Source organism: Coturnix japonica, chromosome 2 (genome assembly GCF_054131305.1).
Source record: "Coturnix japonica strain WE chromosome 2, WE-NBRP24, whole genome shotgun sequence".
Lineage (NCBI taxonomy): Eukaryota > Metazoa > Chordata > Aves > Galliformes > Phasianidae > Coturnix > Coturnix japonica.
The window spans coordinates 106,884,545-106,909,089 of NC_140664.1; the positions used below are offsets into that span (position 1 = coordinate 106,884,545).

A 24,545-nucleotide genomic window follows, 5' to 3' on the forward strand; every position below is an offset into this window, starting at 1 on the left:
GTATTACAGTTTAAATGTTCGGTTTCATTGTTAGCGAGATCTCAGTCCTGAATCTTTGCCACAGGATTTCTGAGGAAGCACTAAAAGGAGGCTGCTAAAAGCTTTTATTCTCCTCCTCAAAAATAGATTTACATATAACAAGGAAATAATTCTTATCATTCCTGGAGTGGGTTTTCCTTCTTAGAACATTATGTTTGCTGTTGTATGTTTTACAGCATCCATGCCAAAGATACCACTTCTTCATGTAAACACTGGTTGATATACTCCAGAGAAGACTAAAAGACTTTTCAAGGGAGACACAAATTATGTTTAAAGAAAAAGTAGAGAAATATTATTTTTTGTGCTGTATTTTTTTTAATGCTGATGATTACAGTGCCTCCTAATGCCTCGAATAAACTCTATGTACCAATGGAAAATTGAACCACTATTGCTATTAATGTAATAAAATCAGAAGTTTAAAAATGAAAACATATCAAAACAAAACTATGAATAACATTCCACTGCCTTGGCTGTATGAAGAAATGTGTTACACACATAATAAAAAAATACACAAAAATTGCCCTGTGTACAAAAACTGCCCTGTGTACTCTCTACATCTTACAGTATCATTATCTTTACTATATCCCGAAGCAAGCTTTTTCCTGCTTGCATTATTTTGTTTCCCATAAAAAACAAACAAAACAATCATAAAATATTTACTTGCTATGAAAGAGAACTATAGAAATAACCTTTCTGACAGATATGGAACTGATATAATGTTGATTTGCTACATAATAGCTGTAAGAGTTTTGCAGCAGTCACTGCAATGTACTTTTTATTATATATTCATAACATCTAAATTTTTCATAGACTATCCATGAAAGTGGTAGAACAGCTTTCCAGGTAAAAATACACAAAGACACCTCTAGAAAGAACTGAAATAAAATCAGGCTGTAACCAGGTGGGAGGCTAAAGCTTAAGAATTGCCCCAGACCTTTCAACGGGGAGGTGTGTTACATGCAGTCAAGCATGGAAAACACCTGAGTCTCATGGTGAAACAAGCCATTGGTGGGAGGCTGTCAAGGAGCAGCTCCTGCCTGGGAACCTCACTAGATATGACTGATGTGTGATAACCCTGATACAGCATTCTTCACTAAGACACAAATGGGACTTCAGCAAAATGGTTCTGAAGAAGCTGTGCTTTGTTCTAAAGAGGTAGCTGGGACATTTGCTTGTTATTGACATTGCCCAAGAGAGAACAAAACCAAGAGGTTTTTTTATTGCAATAAATGGCAAGAGCCCACGGTGAGATAAAGAGATTTTCCTAAGATAAAGAGCTCAGTGAACAGGGAGCAACTACGTGGAGAGTACTACCAGCAGTACCTCCTGGGGATTGAGGATGAAACCCTTCCTCAACACTGAGACTGCAACACATGTTTAGAAATGGGCTATCGTTTGTGGCCTACATAAACTGTTAGTGCTTCCCCTTCCCCCCCCCCCCCCATTCTCCCCTCCCCCAATCTCCCCCAGCTATTTCTCACCAGAAAGACTTCCAATTTTATTACTATTATTTCTAGATTTGTTTTCTTCTGTTATCAGCATTTGCCCAATTTCTGCACAGTGGGATTTCTTTGTGCATCCTCCCCTACAGCTGCAGTCTTTTCTTTGAAAGATTTCCACTGTGTGAGGTGTTCAGTAGTTCATATACCTGGTTTATAAAGGGAAGGAGAAATAAACAACCAACTAGAAGAATAAAAGGATTTCACAGACTTTTAAGTAACGTATAGGCAAACTGGAGATGTATATTTACTGAATCTTGTTTCTTCTTTTATTCTTCCTGACACAGCATTGTCACCTCATCAGAGTTCAGGTTTTTTAACATATTTATCTTTTTTCCTTCAGACTTATCTGTTTTAGATGATATTTAATGGGTTTAAGAGAAAAGAAAGAAATTAAAGGTGAAAAGAATAAGTGATACTGCACTCAAACACATCTTACTGAGCCTTAGGTCAGAAGTGTTTGCATCGTTCTAATGAATATTCTTTCTGCTAAGAAACTCTGAAACTCTGACTCTGACTCATCATTAGACACTATTTATGCACTCTTTTCCTCTCATAGATATCATATATCATTTAAATTATTTTGTACATTATTTAATTTTGTCTTTAGTATTTAACAGCATAAAGAAAACTAGCAAGACCTTCTTCATCCATTTAATTTTATCACTGGTCTTGCTTCCCCTCCTGATTCTGTTATAAACTTATGGATTTTAAGTGAAAGGTAACATAAGTTAAAAAAAATAAATAAATAAAAATAAAAATAATAATAATTTAAAAAATAGATAAAGCACAGGGAATCAGAAAGTAAAGGGAGAAAAAGAGATGTTTATTATTAATATGCCAGCTGTGAAAGACAGTGAAAGATATGCACCTCTACAGTAAAGCCAAGTTACCCAAATTACCAGATGCACTTGTGGGCAACAAACCTTTAGCAGCATGCCAGAACTCGTGACATCAGGTTCCTATACAGTTTATTGTTTTCTTATCGTACCAACACACCTGAATACAACCTTCAGAAATAACTACAACAACCTTTAGAAATAACCTGAGATGTTTAAAATTTAAAAAGTAAATCTGGAAAAATCAAAGAAACCATAAGGAAATCTGAGCTGGAAAAATGTTGGATCATACTTGAGAGGTCCAATAGCATCACTGCATTGTCAGACATCTTGCCTTCTATGTAAAAATAGCAAAGATTGAAAATAAGCTAAAAAGTATTTCCAGTGAGAGTTTTTAATGGCTTTTCATGATCTATCTGTTACACTACATAGTAAAGAATAATCAGCACTCACAAGGGAATCTCTCTGCTCAGAAACTGCCTAATTTGCAAAAAGATGAACTTGTTTGTCTTGTTCTTGTCTACTCTTTGTACAGCTTGTCCAGCCCTTTTTTATCTAGATTCTTGATTTCCCAAGCATTGAAAAACTTGTAGAAGTTTTGCTGTTTTGAATTTTCTTTCCATTTTAGCCCTCTTTTTCAGATTAAGCTGAAATTCAGAGTGCCGATCACTGAAGCCCATGGAATCATCTTTCTTTCTTACAGAATATTTTTCTTACCATATATAATTTAGGCAATTAATTCATTGGAGGGGGAGCAGAGGGAAGGAAAGGGAAGGAAAAAGATCTCCTACTCCCATTATTTCTCCACACTTAAAACCAATTAAACAAACTATGCCGAAGAAACATAATTTTAAAACACATAGTAGTTAGAGATTGAGAAAGAACTGTTCTTTCTTATCTAAGTTGAGAGAAATTTGCTTCTCAATTTGAAATTTAAAGAAAATTTCTTAGAAACTTCAAAATCCTCAAATCCTTTCAAAATCCTCAGCAACATAAATTGCATTGTATTTATATGACATGACACCAATTCCACATTATTTAGTGCAACTTTTTCTCCTTTACTTGGTTGGTGGTCAAAACTATAGGACTTAAGCACCTCATTTTCTCTGCAACCAACATTAAGTAATTATATATGGTTAAACAAAACCAGGATTATACATATATTTTTACGTTTACACACACATATATATGTATATGTACACACATATACATGTGCATATAGTAGAAAAAACTTACCTATGTCCCAGGTAAGGGGGTTATTCTGTTCCATCTCCCTTTTCCCAATGACATACCAAATGCAGGCCATCCAGTGAGCAAGCAAGGCAAACATGGACATGAGAAGTGTGAGAACAATTGTGCTGTGCTGGGAATAACGATCCAACTTCTGAAGAAGACGCAAGAGGCGTAACAATCGCACTGTCTTTAGAAGGTGGACAAGGGATACCTAGAAGAACAGTAAGACAAACAACTTGTCAGCTCTTACCATCTATTGCACACATCTCTTGATGCAGTGAAAGGAAATTACCTTCTAAATCCAAGTTTTTACTTTTGTAGTGTAAATAGATATTTACTACTTCTGATTTAGCCATACAAACTTGAAATACTGGGAGATTTTTTTGATCTTTCTTTTGAGGTAAGGTCTTCTTTTTGTTTTCTTAAAACAACAACAAAACAAACTTGTATTAAAACAGATCTTTCACTACTCTAGAAAAGAAACAAAATTATCAGATTGACCAAAGGTCATTTAACTTCAATACAAAGCCACAGAATAAACATCTTCAAACTCACAATGATATTCAGTTTTTGCTAATAGCCAAAATAGTCAAAACTCAACTATGTGTGAGATAAAACCATCTTACTAATTCAACTTGGAAGAGGAAAGAAGGTAAACCAGATGTTTTGCAGAGAAAGGAAGCAGAGAGATAAGCAAAGACTCAGAAGCTTTGTATGAGATTCACTTGGCTTACATTTCAGCTATTTGCAAGTGTTAGCAAAAAATACGCAGATGAGGATCCAAAATATTTTAAATTTATTTTTCAAAAATTATATAGGCATAATTACCATTAATAATAAGTTGTGTTGTTGTTTTTTTTTACTTCATTAATGAGATATTAGTATTAATGCTTAGTAGATACCTGACTGATAAACTCACCAACAAACTGAAAGAAAAAATAACATCAAATTTGACATTTATTCCCACAGTACTCCCCGAGAACCCCTGTGAGCTCTCTGAAAACAGAGTCCTAGTGCACATCTCGATCAATATCCTTTTTCTTACTAATCCAGAATTACCTGAAGCTAAAATTTTCTAGTTCTACTAAGTCTAGAAGTAACTCTCTCCCAGTCAGCATGCACTCTTCACTACCCACAAAAATTACAGGGTCTTTTATTTTTGCGATTATTTTATGTCAATCATGCTTACCACAGTAGCTGACTATTTCTGTAGCAAAATATTCCCCAAAATCTTTTTCTTTCCAATCTCAAATTTTATCTCCCTTATTAGCTTTTTTGAATCAACTATGACTCTGTTGTATTCTTAACAGAAAGGGCCCTTCTTAATGGGTGACACTCACAGGTGTTGCAGTAACATACAGATGAACATATAGATGTTATATATGTGCTGTGGCCTTCACACATATGAGTCTACATTCTGTCACAGCACGAGCAAGTAATGATATCTGAGATGAGATTAAGTAGTTTCCCAAATATAAGAAATATCAAAAGGACTGTTAAAAACAGTAAGTGCACCCAACCATGACTAAATTATAATCATTTTTATTAAGTAAAAAAACCCAGCACATTCCTGGATATATAAAAATACTCCTAGATACAAAAAAGCAAATCAGATACATTTTTTAAAGTGGAGACAATTTATTTTAATGCCTGAAGACTGCATCGTTCCAAAATAATTTGAGCATAAATTTGAACACAGATGTAATTAATCATACATAATTGCAATGAATTACCTCATTAGTCATGCCAAAAACTTTGCTTCTATTTTGCCTAATCTGTCATTGGAAGACCTCAAATACCATCAGTCAGCTTTCTTTTCTGTGTCATAAATTTAGACAGACAAAATGAGGAGTCAGCGCTCACACTTGCGTCTGTGTAGATTTTGCTCTGTCCACAGACATAAAGCCATGTAAATTTTCCATTTGCTTAATCCTTTTAGACTAGATAGGTTAACCTTTATCTGTCAAAATGATGGAGCCAGAATTTTATCTAAAATCAACAAAAATCCAATCATGGCATTCTGTAGCACTGAGAAGTGTTGAGAAATAAAATTGTTATGAACTAGTAAGGGAGATGTTTACTTGGAAGCATCATCTCCTATGCAAAAAAGGGAAACAAGGAAAAAATAAAGAAATATGATACATTTAAGTACTAGTGGCAGTGGTCTTTAATCCTTTTTGTCTGTTTGGTTATCTGGCTTTCCTAAACAATTTTCTTGCTCTATACCAGTACTAGTCACTCATAGGTATGCAAATTAAATCAGGATTACAGGCTTCCCATTGAAAATGTCTCAACAACAAGCCTGCCAGAGTTTATGGAAGCATTTGGGTAACGTTTTAGAAGTATGGTTTGAATTTTTGGTGGTCTGATGTGGAAACATGAGTTGGAATCTATGACCCTTGTAGGTACTTTCCACCTCAGAATTTTGCATGATTCTATTCTTATAACTAAACTTTCTATTCTTGTAATTAAACTCTCTGATTCTGTTCCTCTTTTGCTTAGTAGATTCTTACTCTACTAAAACTACGAAAACTATTAGAGGAAAAACTTTTGTATTAATGTAAGTAAACCAACATAAATTATGGACAGAGATCATAAGAATATTAGAATATTCATTAGAATATTTTCAAAGTGGCTTAAGCAATTGCTTATTAAATGACTCATAAAGCTCAATTGAAACCAAAGCTAAAGTTAATAATGACTGTAATAGGTATTAGAACACAAAAATTATGAATCATGACATGCTTTTGCATTAAATGACCAGCAGCAAAGAAAAAGAAGTTACCTGGTTGATTGAAAAATGCATTTTACTGGCCATAACAATGTTTTGCTTTCATGATAAAGAATGATCACTTTGTGAATTTCATGATAATGATTATTTTAACACTCAGTATCTGAAAATTTTTAACCAACATTAAATAAACGTTATTTCCTCCTTCAGTATTCAATATGAAAGTATACTACAGACCTGTAAAAGACACCAGTATAATTTAGTTCATTAAGTTTTAGCTTCCAGATTTGAAAAACAAAGGAAAAGAAATAATAATAAGAAGAAGAAACAACAACAACAAAAAAGCACATACATGGCCTCCTCTGAAAAAAAAAAAATCTATTAAAAAAGATTATAGTTTGTACTTACCACAGTGACGTTGAAAGCATAAAGAAGATCAAAGGGAAGCGCAGCAATTAGATCAATTATAAACCAGGTAGTCACGTAATGGATACAAATAGATCTTGCTTCAAATATAACTTGGCCAGATTTGCTGACATATGTTGTTCGGAAATTTAGAATAATATCTGCTTGACAAAAAAGGAACATAGTCAGAGAATGATTCTTTGCTCCTGGGGATAGCAATCTCCACAATATTTATTGCTTTCTGTATGCATACATAAGACTTGAGTGTAATACAGAAACCCACACAATATTCTGTTAAGTGGTCTGTATATAGAGAGCTAATAAGTTGCTTCACAAATTTGTTATATGCAATAAAATTTCAAAGGAAGCTGAAGTTAAAAAAATAAATTTCTCCTCAAAAAGTACCAAATTGTCATAGTGCATTTCAACTGCATCTTTACGAAGGAATGAAGTTATATTTGTTGTGCCTATTGTTTTTTCTTTAGAAAGAAAATATTTAATTACTTCATTTAAAATGTGCAACTGAAACTTTCTTTTAGCGGTAGCTGTCCAGCACAGATGACAAATAATGTCATTTGCAACAATAAAAATTTTTTATCAACAGAAAAATGCCAAATTCATTTGAAAGAATGGTTTTTTGGTTGTGACAATGACTGTAAAAGATATAAGAATTGCTTCATGGCTTGTGCATTCTGCATGTTCTTATCTAATGTTGCAAGATGAGCGTCTCTCTACATGAGATATAGTTCTGAAGTCTTGCCAAAATATATTAACAATTAAAGAAAAGCTCAGCTTTTGACAACAAAGTCTCATTCATTTTCACATCCTACTAGATGAAGACTATAATCTGTCCTCAAGCTATGCACCCAGTTTCTACCAATATTAGTGTGAACTACTTGTAAAACTTTTACAATGTCAGAAAAGAGTTCAGCCAACCATAAAGTCTGGTGTTTTACAGCAAGATAATTAGCCAGCTGCCTAGGAAAATCTAATATCTTGCCTTGAAGACCATGTAATAATAGAAAAGGATGTGATCCCAAGTGTCAGGAAGTTATTCAGAGTGTAATTGTTTTTCTCACAATAATATAAAAACTTCAAGGTGATGTTCTTGACATCCTGAAAACCAGTGGACTTTCTTTAATGTTGAATTCACAGGGCAGCTTTCTAGATATTTATCCAGCATGTAATAGACTTGTCAGCCGTGTCATTTGTAATCTTTGTAACCTATTACTAAGTGTTACAAGGAGGAAAATACATTCTTTGTGCACTCTGCCTCTGTTCATGGCTGCAATGACAGCACTGACTTCTGTCTACAGGATGATTCACAAGAAGACATGTTTTCAGCTGCCTCTTCTACACATCTCACTTGTATAGAGGTGGCAGCAGCTGCTGAGGGCTGGCTCCTCGCTATGAACAAGAATGACTGTGCAGGTGACTGGGGAGCATTTGTTGCACCAAGCAGATGTTTCCTATAGCCTCTGAAAAAGTGGAAATAGAAGTGCCAAATAGAAAAACCTATAAGCCAAACCCAGTCTCTAGCCTACCAGTAAAGATGAAGGTATAGGAATAAAATGCATGCCTTGTAAACAGAAATAAAGACAGAATGAAAATATCTCATAGGCAGTAGATATGATTTTTCTCTTTGGAAGTAGATATTTCCTCTCACAGCTAATTTCTCATCTGCTGGTTAAAACTGAACCAGTTCAGCACATTCCTGAAAAAGCTACATGACATCCTACACAATAAGCATATGTAAAATTTTATCTCTTCGGAGATAAATATGATCAACAGCAACAGTACTAATATATATATATTATGATATTATATATCATATATAAAAAAATATATAAATGTTATTAACTGTAATCCAAACTGTGACAAATCTAAGAAATAAGTTGTAGTAGGATTATTGTTTCTTCTACTCTTGGATCTCTAGAGGTTTATAGAGTGCAGAAATATTTCTTCCTGTTTTGTACATGAGAGTGAATACCCAGTTTGTGATATAGCTTTTATCCTGAAATTGTCATAGAAAGCAATAATAATGACCAGCATGCATGAACAGACTCTGCTCAGACAGCAAAATGAAAAAAAAAAGTGTTATTTTTTCCTTACTATTTAAAAGAACAAAGCTTTAAAAATAAAAATAAGCGTATGTAGAAAATATACACTGAAAATGAGTTAATTAAATATTATGCAGCTCAAATTAAATGAGTCACATTTTTTTTGTTAAGATTATTCAAATACTAATTTCTCATCCTTAAAGAAAGAATGTTTCTGACATGTATTTTGCAACGTTGTAAACAAACAAACAAAAAAATTGGTAGTTCTAGATATAAAATAATTTAGTAGTTTATGTATTGCTTTTACATTTTTCAGTGTGGATGACAGAAGTTATTTTTCAGCTATATTTCATCCGGTCTTCCACATTAATGTGTTTTCTTCTACTTTGGCAAAAAGATACAGACACAAGCAACAGATATACATTCATTTTTAAGGACAATTTTGTCTACAAAAAGAGTGGCAATTTCTGGAAAATAAAATCTATTCATACAGTGTAGGATGAAAAACACAACATCACAAGTACCTTTAGATTCAGATATATACTCACTTTTCTGCATGCCTACTAATAAAAAATTCTTATATGTCTTTAAAAAAATTATTGGCTAATGTGGAATTATAAATGTTATGTTAATGTGGAATAAATTATGCTGCAATCTTTTATAATGTGGCAAAATACTTATTTTTATCTGAAGATCAGTTACTGTTTGGATCTTGAAAATATAACCTTACCATAAATTTACACTTTGAAATTGTGATGTAATGAGTGATACATACTTGGAAGTATTAAAAAAACTTTTTGGAAGACCCCAAGTATTTCATCAACATTAAAATGATTCCATGAATAAGTGAAAATGTGAATGATGTGAAATAAAAATGCTATGTTTTGCCATGAAAATTATGTCTTCATAATATAGCTGTAAAACTCGTTGATTTCTGCAGAATACAGTTTCTAGCTGTTTTGTTAGCCTATTAAACACCCACGTTTTTCAAGGTGTAGTGCAGAGTCTTAACACGAAATAACTTAGACACGAATACGAGACTATTTGGTTCTGCAGAATGAGTTCTTACATGCTAAAATTTTATTATATGTTAAGATACATTCTTAAAGCTATACAAATATTTTCTAACTAGCTTTATGCTATTAAAATGTGAAATTAGAAGGATTTCATAAGGTTCAAAATGAGCAAAGGTGTGCATTCAGCTCTACGTGGGTGCAGTATAGTCAAATTATTTTTCAGTAGTTTGAATTACAGAGATTTGAAAAAATAAAACATATGGAAATGTTACCCGGATTTGACTAGTTACTGCACATTAGTATCTTTAAGGAAACTAAAGCTTTAACAGAAAAGGAGATAAATGCTTACTTTAAATTCCCATAAGCCATCTACTGTACCAAAGGCTTATCAATGTACACATGCAATTCACTGTTCAAGACTGAAGAGATTATTTTCTGTACATCATTTCTGCCTTCTTTTCAAAGCAATTTAGGAAAGCAGTTTCACGTAACTTTTACAGATACATAAAATCAAATAGAAAATGGCAAGTGCTTCTTTCTGCATCCAACACATTAAATAAAAGTCCAGAGGGAAATAGCTGAGTGTGATCTATCTTTTATTTCTTGACAGCATTGTAAGCTGTACTTGGGTGAAAAGAGTTTCTTTGGGCAACTTTATTGACAATCTAACTGCTCTATGAAAGGTCTAAATGAGGAAGCTGAAGAGAGGGAAGGGGATGGAAGAACTCTTAAGCCAAACTACTTCTAAAAGCACAACAAAATTTTAACAGTAATTTAGAAATGAGCATTTAGCCCAGAAGATTTTAGTTTTAAGAATGATATGTTCCTCAGCTTTCTGGGAATTGCTCTTTAAAAAGTGCAACATTAACATTTTTTTTTTACTTCTTTCTTGTTTTCTCATGATTAAAACTTTGAGCAGCAAGGACAGTGAGCAAATTGAGACAAGAATTAAACATCAGCAACCTGCACAATAGCCTACTCTGAAAATACCCATTGAATATTTAATAATATGTATAACAATTTAATAATATATAGTGTTTATGTAACAATTTTATATAACATGTATATAACATTTATATTCTATATGTTTTAGCTTACTGCGCACTAGATTCCACCTGCAGATGACATTAATCTATCAAAGCGCAGTTTGAAATTCAACTCGAGTATCAATAATAGAACACCACAGAGATTCCAGAAAGCCACATCAGAACTATCAGTTTTCCTTAGTAAAGTAAGTGCTGAAGTTTTGTTATTGATGCCTTGAGATAAGGTGAGCATAAATGAAGTGAATGTAATAACTCTGGAGACTAACTGGTTCAGAAATTTTCTATAAGATATATGTTAAATGTATTATCTATATGTATGCTGTAACAATCAACTTCATCCTGTGCAAGCTTCATTTGCTGCATTTGATATGTTTGTTTTAGAGTGGTAGAAGAACTAGTCTCCTTTCTTGAAGCTAAAAGAGTAGTAAACAAACTATATATTAGTAAGCATTATTACTGTATTTATAAAAATATTTATAATATTATAATAATATAATATAATATTTATAAAAATATTTCTGAAGCAAAGTCATCTCACTGTTTTTTTCCATTTATTTTAGGAAAACATCATTTTAAATGATATTTCAGGATACATGGATTATGTCATATGCCCAGTAAAGCATAACAAGGAATGTAAATAATGTCTCTGATATGAGCAACGCCACTAAAAAGTTACATAATACTAAAGTAAGAGTAACATCTAATAATAGTGCAATTGGTTGACTCACTAGGTTACAACTTTTAAAATATTACCTCTACATTAAATTCTTTGATGTAAAGAGAGAGGGGAGGACAAAGCCTCTCTATTCTTCATAAGGCAAAAGCCAGGCTCTTATTTTAAGTTGGATAATTCAAAATTAATTACAATTATACAGCAAAAAATAGACAACGAAAATTAAAGATCAAGATAATGTTTAGACTGTGCTATTGTCTATAAGAACGGCCATTAATTCGTATATAAAACAGGCTGTCTTTTTATTCCACAGATTTCTGACTTGTTTTAGCATACATACACATATTTTGTTAAACAAAAACCTACACTTTAGGCCAGTTCTGACCTGTGCTGCAGGTTTTGGATCCTGCTCAAGTTTGCTGCAGTGTGGATGAGCTGATGAGCATAGCAGAAACAAATTTATTCAGTCCAAAAAGCAGCAAGTCAATGTACAGTGACTCTGTACAAAGGTGAACCTGACCTGGCAGCACTCCACAGAGACAACTCTGAATTGCCAGTCAACAGGTTTCAAACAACTCACCCCACTGTTCCTCCCTCAATATTTAAATAGATATTTCTCAGCTATTTCAGCTCCAATTTCAATCATCATATTATGCAGAATCACTTCACATTAAGAGAAATTTAATGGCAAATCAGTGACCAATCACCCAAATGAAAGCTGTTCTTGCTTAGGCTCTTTAGCCAAATCTCTTACCTCCCCATCTTCTCAGCCTCCTTACATATGCCTGCTGCTACTCTCTTTAACTTCCACTCTGCTCAGCTCTTGCGCCCCAAATAAGTTCTGCACCTCACAACCACTGACCACAAACCTTTTTGCTTTTGGCATGATCAACCCCAAACTTAAAGCTCAAAACTTATTTATCTTCTGATTGGATCTCACAGTGAACTAGCCATGAACCTACTGCTTCCATTACTGGCAAGATGTGGGCATTTTATTATAATAATTATTTTAAACCCTATAAAATGAAATGTGGTATCTCTAAAACTTGTATGACATTACAGTGAAACACTGAAGAAAATCAGCTACTACAAAACAGGTTTTTTTTGTTTGTTTGTTTGATTTTTGGTTTTTTTTCTTCAAAAATTTTAATCTATGTAAAGGTGGTATTCCTAATTTATCACTGTTTTACTCAAATTAAAATCTCATATGTCATCCTCAGGAGTAACCTTCAGAAGGATGCACAAATATTATTGCACTGTCTTTCAAACTTGCTATCATTGCGGCTGCATGTTTTCATAATATCATAATTTTCATTCAAAATTTCTAAAGTTAATACAGTGATTCAACTAAACAGACTTAATCCTTTCCTTATTTGAGAACACTAATGATTTTACACTCCTGTTTGTGATATCATAGAATCATAGAATTACTCAGGTTGGAAAAGACCTCAAAGATCATCAAGTCCAACAGCAGCCTAACCATATTACTTTAACAACCCTCTGCTAAATCATATCTCTGAGTACCACATCCAAATGGCTCTTAAACACATCCAAGGACGGTGACTCAACCACCTCCCTGGGGAGCCTATTCCCCTGTTTATCTACCCTTTCTGTAAAGAAGTGTTTCCTAATATTCCAACCTAAACTTACCTTGGCACAGCTTGATACCATATCCCTTCTCACCTGTCATCAGTGAGAAGAGACTTGCCCCGCTCTCACTGTAAGCTCCTTTCAGATACTGAAAGAGAGCAGCAATAAGGTCTACCTTCAGCCTCTTTACACACAGAATTTCATTCTCCACTCATAACAGTCCATGCCCTAAAACCTCAGCAGTGCTCAGTTCACGCTAAAAGACTGTGTATTTCATAGCTGGGTAAAAATTTGCTGGGAACTTGAGGTGGTTCAGTAGGCAGTTAAAATGGTCTTTTGAACCATTCTGCGACTCTTCTTGAAGTTCTGCAGGAGATCACAGTCTTTCCAAATCATTCTCTTAAATGTTTCTACCATGACAAAATTCACACATGTCCACTTAGACATTAGTATGAAAATACTAGTTTATACTAGTGCTCAGTGAAAAGAAGAAAGACTGTGCAAAAAGCCAGAGGTTCAACTTAATGCATAATGAAGGTTGCAATCTTAGATGATATAAGAAAGTGAAAACTGTGAAATAATATTCAAACTATCAGTCCTTAAGTTGTTTTTTTACAAGAGTTTTCTATTTCCAATTTCAGAAGCAAAGTTCTAAAATATGTTTTGTATAATCATAGTTTTTAATCCCTATTATATAATAATAATAATAATAATAATAATAATAATAATAATAATAATAATAATAATTTTTAAAAAAAGAGGTAATCCAATGATAAAACAATATTTGCAAGGCAGCTGAACCACTTTAACAATGAACAGGATTGTATTACCTGAAGCAGTTAATTTTCGTCTGCCAACTTTTTTTTTCTCCTTAGGTTTGTTTGTTTAAACAGAGCCTACTGGTATTAAAAATATGATCAAGCTACAGCAGAATAGGGATTTAGTCAGCTGATTCACTATCTTCTCATGGCACTCTTTTTGATTACTAAAAATGCTAGGTAATATAATTCTTTTTACCTCTCTTTTACTACTGGGAGCTAAATAAAGTTGAAAAATTCTGCACTTTAGGGCAAATAGAATACAAATAAACAGTAACCAAAGGATTTGATGAAGCATGAATTCTTATTAGACTATAGTAATTCAATCCCATACTTGATATCTAGATAATTTAGGCTTCTTAACTCCATTGATTTTCACAGATGACAGTTTCCTATGCCACCTCCCTCTCCTAGATATTATGGGCAGCTCTTCGTTTATTTATTGTATTTTTTAATGATTTTCCATTATGTGATTTTGTGATATTGGTTGCCTTTAGTTAGCTATACCTTTCCCAAAACCAAAGCTCTTTGATTTATCTTATTATTTAAGCCAGTGTTATTTAATTACATATGAATAATGATATCAGAATCAGACCAGGTTGCTTTTAGGAAAGGTTGCCAGAAATATTTGTCCTATATTGCTTGAAGAACAATTTATCTGTCTGTGTATTAACCCTTACTGTTTTGTTTGTTTGTTTGTTTGTTTGTTTGTTTTAATTTTCTGCTACATCATCTTTAAAATAAATATTCCTAGTAAATCTGATGGCAAACTGTTTGTTTTCTTTTTCAACTCATCGTGTGCTCTCAATCATGTATTACTGCAAATAGTTTAACTATGTTATTTTAGATGCTGAGAAGATAAGGTGAGGAAGATAACACTGGCTTTATGTAGGGAAAGAAAATAATGCTTATTTTACACCAATTGCTTAGAAATCTAGGCACATATGAAATCAAATAAAGCTTAGAAGAAAAAAAAATACTGGAATTAAATATTAAAGAAAGTTACACCTTCTAAAACAATAAGTCTTAAAGTAGATTATTGTAGATATTAAATAAAAAATATTTTTTTCCATTAAGAAAACTAAATATAACTTTTTATTTTTTTTCATATAAAAAGTAATTATATTCAGTTCTTATATAATTTAGAAATGAAGAAGCAAAAGCTGCTTGTGTCATAAAATAATTTTTGTGTCATAAAAATAATGATAAATTACAATCCAATTTATTGCAAGAATCAGAAATATTTTAAACTAGCAATCCTAAAGGATGTCAGTTCTGCTGGTTGATGATAAAAATGCAAATAGTGATAATAAAGAGTCATTTATAAGCCATAAATGAAGCAATTTGTGAATTCTCCTTCCTCTCATGTCATTGAAAAGAGCAGATGTTATTCAGGAAAACATGCTTTATTCAAGCACAGTTTATTTGAATAATACCTGGATGAAATATAATGCATTATACTTAAGATTGGATAAGTTGATCAAAATTTTTCTTCCTTAAGAGGATCTTTATGAATTGAGGCCTGAGAGATCTGGGGCTGCTCAGTCTGGAGAAGACTGAGAGGGGATCTTATCAGTGCTCATAAATATCTGAAGGGCGAGTGTCAAGTGGACTGGTCCAGGCTCTTTTCAGCAATTCCCAGTAATAATACAAGGGGTAATGAGAACAAAATGGAACATGGGAAGTTCCATACCAACATGAGGAAAACCACTTTGCTAGTGGTAAAAATAACAAGAAGCTTATCTATTAAATGAATTATTTAAAAGGTTAGAATTAGTCCTTAAGCAACAGTACATATAAAATGAGAAAATACTGCTAACAGGTAAATCCCTCTTATTCCTCTTTGAGTACAACCACAAGTAATGTTCTCTCCTGGCTGTTAGCACTCCAGACTGCTGTAGAAACAACTCTGGCTTGCATAGACAATCACAAAGAAAGAGAAACTCATATAAGAGATTTGCTACACCTCCCCTAAAAAATCTTTTTCAGAGGTTTCATGGCTTTAGTCAGACAACATCTGTTCAGATGAATATTTGAAGCATTTTTTACGCCCTTATTTCTTAAAATTTGCCTCATGAATCACATTCATGTAGCACAACCGACCTCTGAAAGTTTCTGCTAATGTAGAATATAATTCAAAGGCTCTGCTTTGCAATACTCACAACTGAGTTTGGAATAAGGTGTATAACCAGTCAAGTTTTTCCTACAAGAGAAGTTTATTCATTATTGGACACTAATATGCTGATCACTGAACAGCATATGAGGAATGGCATGGCCTCTGCTCAATGGCAGCATTCTGATTTATGTTCTCAGCCTTGCTCTAGTACAGTCTGACATATTGACAAAGTGTTCAGTGATTTTAACAGAGCAAGATCTGTTTTCTGACATGATGGTTCATAGCAGGACTAGTTTCCAAAATCTGTCTGTAGCTGACACACTGATTTGCACTTCCTTGTTGTTATTTGTTCCTACAGTAGGTAATAATGGGATAATGAAGACAGAAATGTTTTACTTGGGTAAATCACCAATTAACATTAAAATCTGAAAGCATTAGTTATTTGAATGGATATTGCAAAAAGAAAAGTCACTCCTTCCATGAACATAATACACACGGGAATAATGTGCTGGCATGGTGTGTTCAGACCAACAGCACAATTACAAGTTGCTGTACACCCTCTACTATAGCCATGCTGAGACACACAGAATGACCAGCATGCAAAACGAAAATCTGAGGTTTTATCGGCAATGCTTTATTGCACTGAGAGCCAAAAACTCAAATCCCAGTATCATAAAGCAGACCAAAAGACGAAGAGCTTAAAAAATAAAAGAAGAGTTGTTATGTTCCTTAATCCACTTTCTTGATTTTCATCCCTGTGGTTTTATGTTTTCAGGACGGTCTCTTTACCCATGAGGATGTTCAACAGCGATTATCTGATCTCCTGTAGTCTCATTTTTACAATAGCTGATAATTCACAAAAGCACCACATATCACGACCTTTATAATAATTACAAATCTCTGGACTTTTTTAATTTAGCTATGCTCTGCCTCTTAAAAATAGACTCAGTCTATGAACATATTGAGTAATTAAAATATACTATATTGACTTTTTCACAGGAAAGCACAGAATTTGGAGTCCTGAAATATAAACAAAGAACTAAAAATTAATTCTAAAATATGTGCTGATCATTCTTCTTAATAACAAAAAGAAACAAAAAGAAACAAAAAGAAACAAACAAACAAAAACAGAATAAACACAAACAAAACATACACACACAAAATATTTTTGTGACAGTTGTGGTGAAAAAGTTTCTGCATGGGTAATTTTCTTAATAAAACTAGCAGAAATAGAAGAAATAGCAACTTCATAGAGTGAAGAAATGTGATTGAGGCATTTCACCATTCCACAAGCAGATCTGCTGTGCTTTAACCCTGGTAGACAGCTAAGCATCACACAATTACTTTTTCACTACACCTGAGACAGAGGATCAAATAGAGAAAAAAGTCCAATAAACTTTAAAAAAAAAAAAAAAAAAAAAGGGGGGAGGAGGGGGACTTGAGTGGAAAGGACAAAGAATAACAACAACAAGTGTTGATCATCAATTGACTGATACCAGCCAAAATGTAAGGTCAATTAGTTGTGTTTTTATCACAAACACAAAAAGTAGCATCACAGAAGCTACTATGAAGAAGACTATTCTTCAAAGTCAGTGCATCATTCCTCCTCCACTTAACGAGAGTCAGTGAAGCCGATACAACTCAAAATTACAGGACACATTCATTCTCATTTCATGTATCTGCATATTGTTTATTTTCTTTATGTATTGGATGTATTTGTTTACAGAAATGGTACACTGCATGCAGTAGAGCAGCTGTTCTCCTTAAAAGGGCATGTAAGAAAGGCTACCAGAAAAAATTCTGTCTTAGCAACTTTGATTGGTGCGTTGAGTGAGCATCTTTAACAAATGTATTACTGCCTTCAGTAAAAATATTTTGTACTGTTCATTCACTTTGCTAGCTGATCCGCAGACTGTGATCTTCCCTCCTTAACATTAGGTGCATCAGTGCCATTCTATCCTGCTTCAAATTTTGTCATTTTTTATTCACAGATGAGATGACTTGATGCTCAGACATAAGCTCCCAGAGATAAAACCTCTCTTTTAGTGTTCACCTAAAGGTGAACTTTCTAAAATATTATTCAAAATACTACCATCTCATTTCAACATGCAGAAGACCTCTCTTTAAATGTCAAGTCTTCCAGGTACAAAATTATTTTTACATATTCTTCTCTTTGCTTACAAAGATATGAAATGATACGATAATAAAAAAGGAACATAAGGAAAAAAAAATCTAATTTAGAGAAATATAATAAAATCTCTAGCATTTGATATTAATTCATCTGATTCCAGGAAATTTTGATAAATATAAATTCATAAATTGATAAATTCAATACAGCATTATGCATATTTGAATGACTTGTATATCACAAATAGTGAAACAAATTTAAACTGTTTTTTTGATGTTGTCTTAGTTTCAGCTGGGACAAAACTTTTTTCTTCAGAGTGTATGTATGTTGCTATGTTGGTTTTAGGAGAAAAGCAATGTTGATAACACACCAGTGTTTGTAGTTGCTGCAAAGCAGTGCTGTGCAGAACCAAGGCCACTTACAGCAAAGGGACCAAGGAGCTGGGAGGGAATAGAATTAGGACAGCTATCTTAAAATGGCCAAATGGATATTCCATACAATAAATATATTTATATATATTTATCTGTTCTCTCCCCCAATCTCACTGGGGAGATGGGTAGTGATTGAATGACTATGGTGTAAAGGCACGTCTTGAGTTAAAACACAGCAGGTGTTTTTAAATATATACGCACAAAAGATCTGAGACACAATGGCTTCATATTATTTAAGTCACTTTGGCAATTATTTGAGGTCCACTGCTTCTGAGCCATTTAGATTTGTAATAGATGTCTGACTACAAAACTCTTAATTTTTACTATCATGCAAAACAAATGCATTATGTGTTCAAAATATCTTGCTGTTAAAAGCTGAAAATTTAGAAAAAAAAAAAACAACCCTGTTGGATAGTTTTTAACAAGAGGGAGAGTTACAAAGAGAATTATAGTAACTGTGATTAATTTTCTCTTAAGATCAAAAGCCATAGATAAAGGTTTTAGACTAGTGCACCTGTGTGTATGGTGGGCAGGAGAGGTAGAATAGATGGTTAGGTTATATTTTTTTCTATTCTGATTATTAGAAATATGGATAATTCTGTTGTTCAGGCCCCATACATAACTACCTGCAAATGAAGAACCCACCTATCACCTATGTCACATGAGAGAAAGAAACTTCAAAGTAAATATTACCATAAAGTTGGTAATCTCACTCACCAAAGGAAACAAAAAGATAATTATTTTATGCATTTGATTAAATGTACTAATGTTAGAAAGGCTTTCTCTCTACCTGTTTATGATTTTAAGATGCATGAATTCATCAAAGAGTTCTAAAACTAATCAGAGCATAGAAGGATCAAACTATACATTTGCAAGAGAATGTTAAAGAGAGTTTTCATATATTCCAAAGGGAAATAGATCTAAGTGAGTGTTCAAACAATGCATCACACAATTTATCAAAACACTAGCACATACAGGAAACATCAAGTGAAAAATACTTCAAATTGTAATAACTTTAAATTTTTTAAATTATTTTCTCCAACACCTTCCCCAAAGACATCATAAATGGGTTTTAATTATTATTAATCTTCTGTTTATGCTTTAGAGGTCTTTAAGGCAGTAAAACATCTTGTGAGGTATATTCTTTTATCATAAATAATTTAACTCAGATCAATACTCCTACTGATAAGTACCCTAAGTCAAATGAACACTTTCATATGCATTTTTATCATGCTTAAGCATATGCTGAATTGCAAATTGGGTAAGTATTAAATATATATTTTTAGCTAGTATATTTATTCAAATTCTTCTGCATAAAGGAAACCCTTAGCCTCCATCTTTTTCAATCCCTTTAACTGATGTGAAGAAAACATCTCTCGTTTTTATTGTCATGGCTCTCCTTCTTTTGATAACACAGATAAAAAGTAGGACGTTCCTAATCCAAATAAGATTTTAAACGAGTTGCATGCATAAAAAGAATATTCCATGTTCTGAGAAATCTCAATGAAATCAGAGAAGATATACTCCTGTTGCTCAGTCCATGATTACAGAGCTGTAATGCCTCAAGCCATGATTACAGGACTGTAAAACAGCTGAAGGCCCCACCTGAGGCACTGTCTCATTGACAAACTCAAATGTCATATTTTTACTCAACACTTCTCATTAACTTCTGTCAGAGCACACAGATCATTTATCAAAGATGTTCCTGGCAGAGCTGCGGTACCCTCAAACTTAAAGTTATGCATACTGTTAATGTTACCACTTTTAATGTGGTTACTCTGGTTCAAAGACTCTCACTCAATATTTTAATGAACAAGGGACCACCATATAAATATACTATTTTCTTTAAATTTAATGCAGAGATTTAAATGCAGTATGATCTTTTACTGAATGTTCCATAACCCTTTTCCACAATTAATTTGGAAAAAAAATTAAGGTATTAATATAGCTGGAGGAGAAAAATTATGTTATAGTGCAGTGCCTGTGCTTACAAATAACATTAGCTATTCAAACAAATATTTTCTCGCATTTTGAACGTATATATTTTTAAATTTATTTGGTTATAAACACAGTTTGACTTCCTGGGTGATGGAGCTAACAGTCTAACCAGAAAAAATCAAGTAAAATTGATAGAATAAATTTCTTTTATTTTTTCTACCCAACTATTTTATGGATCAAAGACATACCATTGCTTTTGACTTACTAAAATTCTGTTTAAAGCAAAGGATATATTAAAAAAAAAAAGTTGCACTGTGCAATACATCATACATGTTGCTACAAATGAACTCTACAGCACATAAATTTGATAGGCCCATATTAAATTCTCATGTGCTCAGATTGTAACAGACAAATTCATAGCACAGATTTGTTATCTACACCTGTCTGTGATTATGGATACAACCATTAGCAAAATGTCTTAGTCTTGAGTCTATGGTTTTCATAAACATAAAAAGACTCCCAGGTAGATCAAGTGGAATCATTTCATATTGAATTCTTTAAAATGGATCATAGAGTCATTTATGACTCACTGGAGTCATAAACTTGTTTTTTTATTTAACTGCACAAAAACTGATCCTCTGTGATCTATGTTGCAGAACAAAGATTTCTTACCGCAATACTGTTGTACAATTCAATACTGATCATTTGTGTTAACCTGGGAGTCAGCCAAGATGTAACAGTGAGTACAAAGATGAAAACTGCACCATAAGCATAACAGAAAATCAATATAGAAAGGATAAAATACAAATGTATATCCACCCTGATATCTGATTGTTCCATCAGCATCTGTGGGTTTTACTTGCTATATTAAACAGAGACATTAATTAAACTCTTCAAATTTTTCCTAAGAAAAGCTTCTGTTAAACTAAGTGCAATTGGAGTTGTTGCTTAATATTTAATATTTTACTTTCAATCTTCAGGTTTCATAGGGAGGATTGTAACACTGCTGCCACATATATTTTATTATTTTTTTTTCAGGAAAAAATAGAAAAAAGTAAAGTAGAAAAGAATGTTAAATATTATATTGCTTTTATTATTTTATTCATTTTCTTTACCTATTAGAATCATCCCCAATTCTTTTCACATTCAATAAAGACATGTTCAGCTTTGCTTTTTTTTTCTTCTTTAAAACAATTTCTTTACCTGCATATTTTCAAAAGATCTGATTGTCAGTGTGACAGCAGAAAGTGATTTAGTATTAACAATAATAACTTTGGGGAAAAAAAACAACCATATCTATGTGACCCTCACCATTGGTTCTTTTTTAGGTTCATAAAGAAATGAATAAAAGATAATACAAAATTCCTTTGTCAAACTTTCTTTGCTATTAGGCATCACTATGTTTTCCTTTTAATTCATTGGAGACATAAATATTAAACAGGTCACTGAAATAAAAGCTTAGAGAAAGAACCAGATGCCAAGCTGCAACATCTTAAATTTTATTTCAGTTGTCAGTATAGAATTTCAACACCATATATTAGCTTTACCGTAATAAGAGTTTTAATCTTACAGTATTAGTAATTTTCAACTTGGAGCCTGTGTTTTTATAAGTGTTTACAAAACTCAATTAAGAAAAAATATATGATTATAAATATGAATATATTATAAATAACTTCATTGTAATTCCTGAGCAAACTCTGTGACTGGTGTTTTAGGAAACTCTTAGGCATCCACAAGGTAAGAAAAAATATTTTGAAACTTAAGTTCAAACTGCTTTTTGAGAAATAGCAAGACTACTTGGCAATGTAATGTATGTAAATATTTAAACAAAAGTTCAAATAAAATCTTAAACTATACAACTAAAATTCATTTTCTTTAAAATCATTAAAGAATATTTCCTGTATTACACTAAAACTTAGAAGTAAAAAACAACAACAAACAAACACAAAAACAACGGAACCCCCCAAAAGTTCCAAATATATCTTACCAATTATAAAAAGAATTTCCACTGCAATGTCACTGACAGTTGTGCTTCGAGTTGTAGACAGCTCATCATGGCCAATAAAGGAAACATTGTAAGGTACAGTCACAGCAACATAAAACGTTGCCAGTAAAATAAGCCAGTCCCAGCCAGCTTTAAAAGTGCTAAAATGCAGTAGTATGAATTTGGATTTTTTTGCATCCGAAACTTTGTATTCTGGAAATGCTGGTTTATCTACAAAAACATTCTGAAAAGAGAAAAGAAGAATGATATGAGACAAAAAAATAATAATTTGATCATGCCAACATTTCTTCCATTGTAGCTTTATTATTATTATTATTTATTTTGTTTTATTTCATTTTATTTTATTTTCCACAAAATAGATCAAAGAAATATGATGGTCAAATACAAGAACTAAAGCTGTACAATCAAAACAACTAACAGATGGGTAACATACACCTTTGATACAATCTCTGAGTTTTTCCTGTTTCCTGGGAGAAGTATTATCTTGTGTGTCAAATGCTGAATATACTATTCATCTAGGAAATCAATGATTTGTAGTAAAACTGAATGGATAATATCAAGTAGGTAATGATTATTAAATACAGACTTACGAACAAGCGAGACAAACTCAGGCCTGCACTTCAAATAACATTAAAGATATCTCATTTTCATAATGAAAGAAGTATTATTTTCAAATGTGAAAAGTCACTGTAAAACATGGCAGAAAGCATTATCATCAAAAATAGAGAACTAATTATGGAAGTAATATCACATTTTAGCTGTACATTTCAACTCTTAAAGCCAATGTTGCTTTAATTTGCTTCCAACTCACATTTGACATGCATGATTTATACACTTGTGGCAGCCTTCAGGTGTTATGACAAAGGTCATACTAAATATTTTAAAGTATAAGATGATCATCACAGCCACTTCTATAAATGTGATTATGTGTTTTCTAACTCTAGCAACCTCATATACATACAAGGCAAACTGAGAGATTCAGGCATGTGAAAAATATTTTCTTGAAATTTACATTCTTGATCTAAAACAAAATACTGATGTAGACTCATTATAATAGGACTTCACACCTGCTAGATAATGCCTCATTTCATCCTGAGTCCTGAGACTTTATGGTGAAAGTAGCAAAGATCTCCATTAAAGACTACAGTTCTATATACAGATTTTATAAATACTTTGCTTTCATTCTGCAGAGTTTTAGCAGAACCTCTTACTCCGATGTAAAGCAGCATATGCTTTATCAAATGCCACTTATTCAGCAATGTAAGATTTCTTCTGAACATGTCACTCATATATAAAAATACAACCACATTACCACACCTTTAATTACTTTTGCCTTGTCTATCTTATCTTTTTGTTTAGAGTGATTCTCTTGAAATTCTGACATCCTTACCTTCTTCATTAAGAATCAGAAGGACTGAATTCTCACTGCTGTTAGTTTCAGCCCATTCTTAACCAAAGAGCTATGGCCATATTTTCCAAAGTTGTTTTTTCTTTTTTTTTTCTTCTTAAATTCTTCCACTTATTTACATTTATAATTTTAAAACTTTTTTTTTAACATTTAATAATTTTTTTAGCAAATTTCTTTATTACAACAGTTGTTAACATTTATCACTTACACTCAGTTGAAGTGTATACTGATGTATATTGTTTGAGGTATATAGATCACCTGTATTTTCAGGTTCTCAGTCTAACCAAAACTTTTCTTCTATTCATTTCTAATCTCTAATGTATCTGCACTGTTTCTTAATTTTGGTGACAAATAAAAGGCAGCAGAAAGGCAGCTTTATAGGGTGATCACAATACATATACTCGGTCTGCTTTTTCCTCAAGATAAAAAGACACTATCAAAGATTTTTAAAGACATTTAACAAATATTTGCAGTTAGATAATGATACCACCAGTAAATTGATTCAGGACACAGTTTTTCTTTGATCTGCTTTGAAACTGTATGTATCTCATTATCCCAGTTCCCTTAACT

At 32.6% G+C, this 24,545-nt stretch overlaps 1 protein-coding gene across 1 annotated transcript in view; it reads right to left on the reverse strand.

The window, feature by feature from the left end:
* Window positions 1-24,545, reverse strand: part of KCNH8 (potassium voltage-gated channel subfamily H member 8) — a 151,448-nt gene that overhangs the window by 55,111 nt on the left and 71,792 nt on the right. The window contains exons 5-7 of the mRNA XM_015854013.3: window positions 22,550-22,790; window positions 6,750-6,907; window positions 3,614-3,821 (exon numbers count right to left, since the gene is read on the reverse strand). Of these exons, the coding sequence (XP_015709499.2) occupies window positions 3,614-3,821; window positions 6,750-6,907; window positions 22,550-22,790 (607 nt within the window). The remainder of the gene's footprint in view (window positions 1-3,613; window positions 3,822-6,749; window positions 6,908-22,549; window positions 22,791-24,545) is intronic.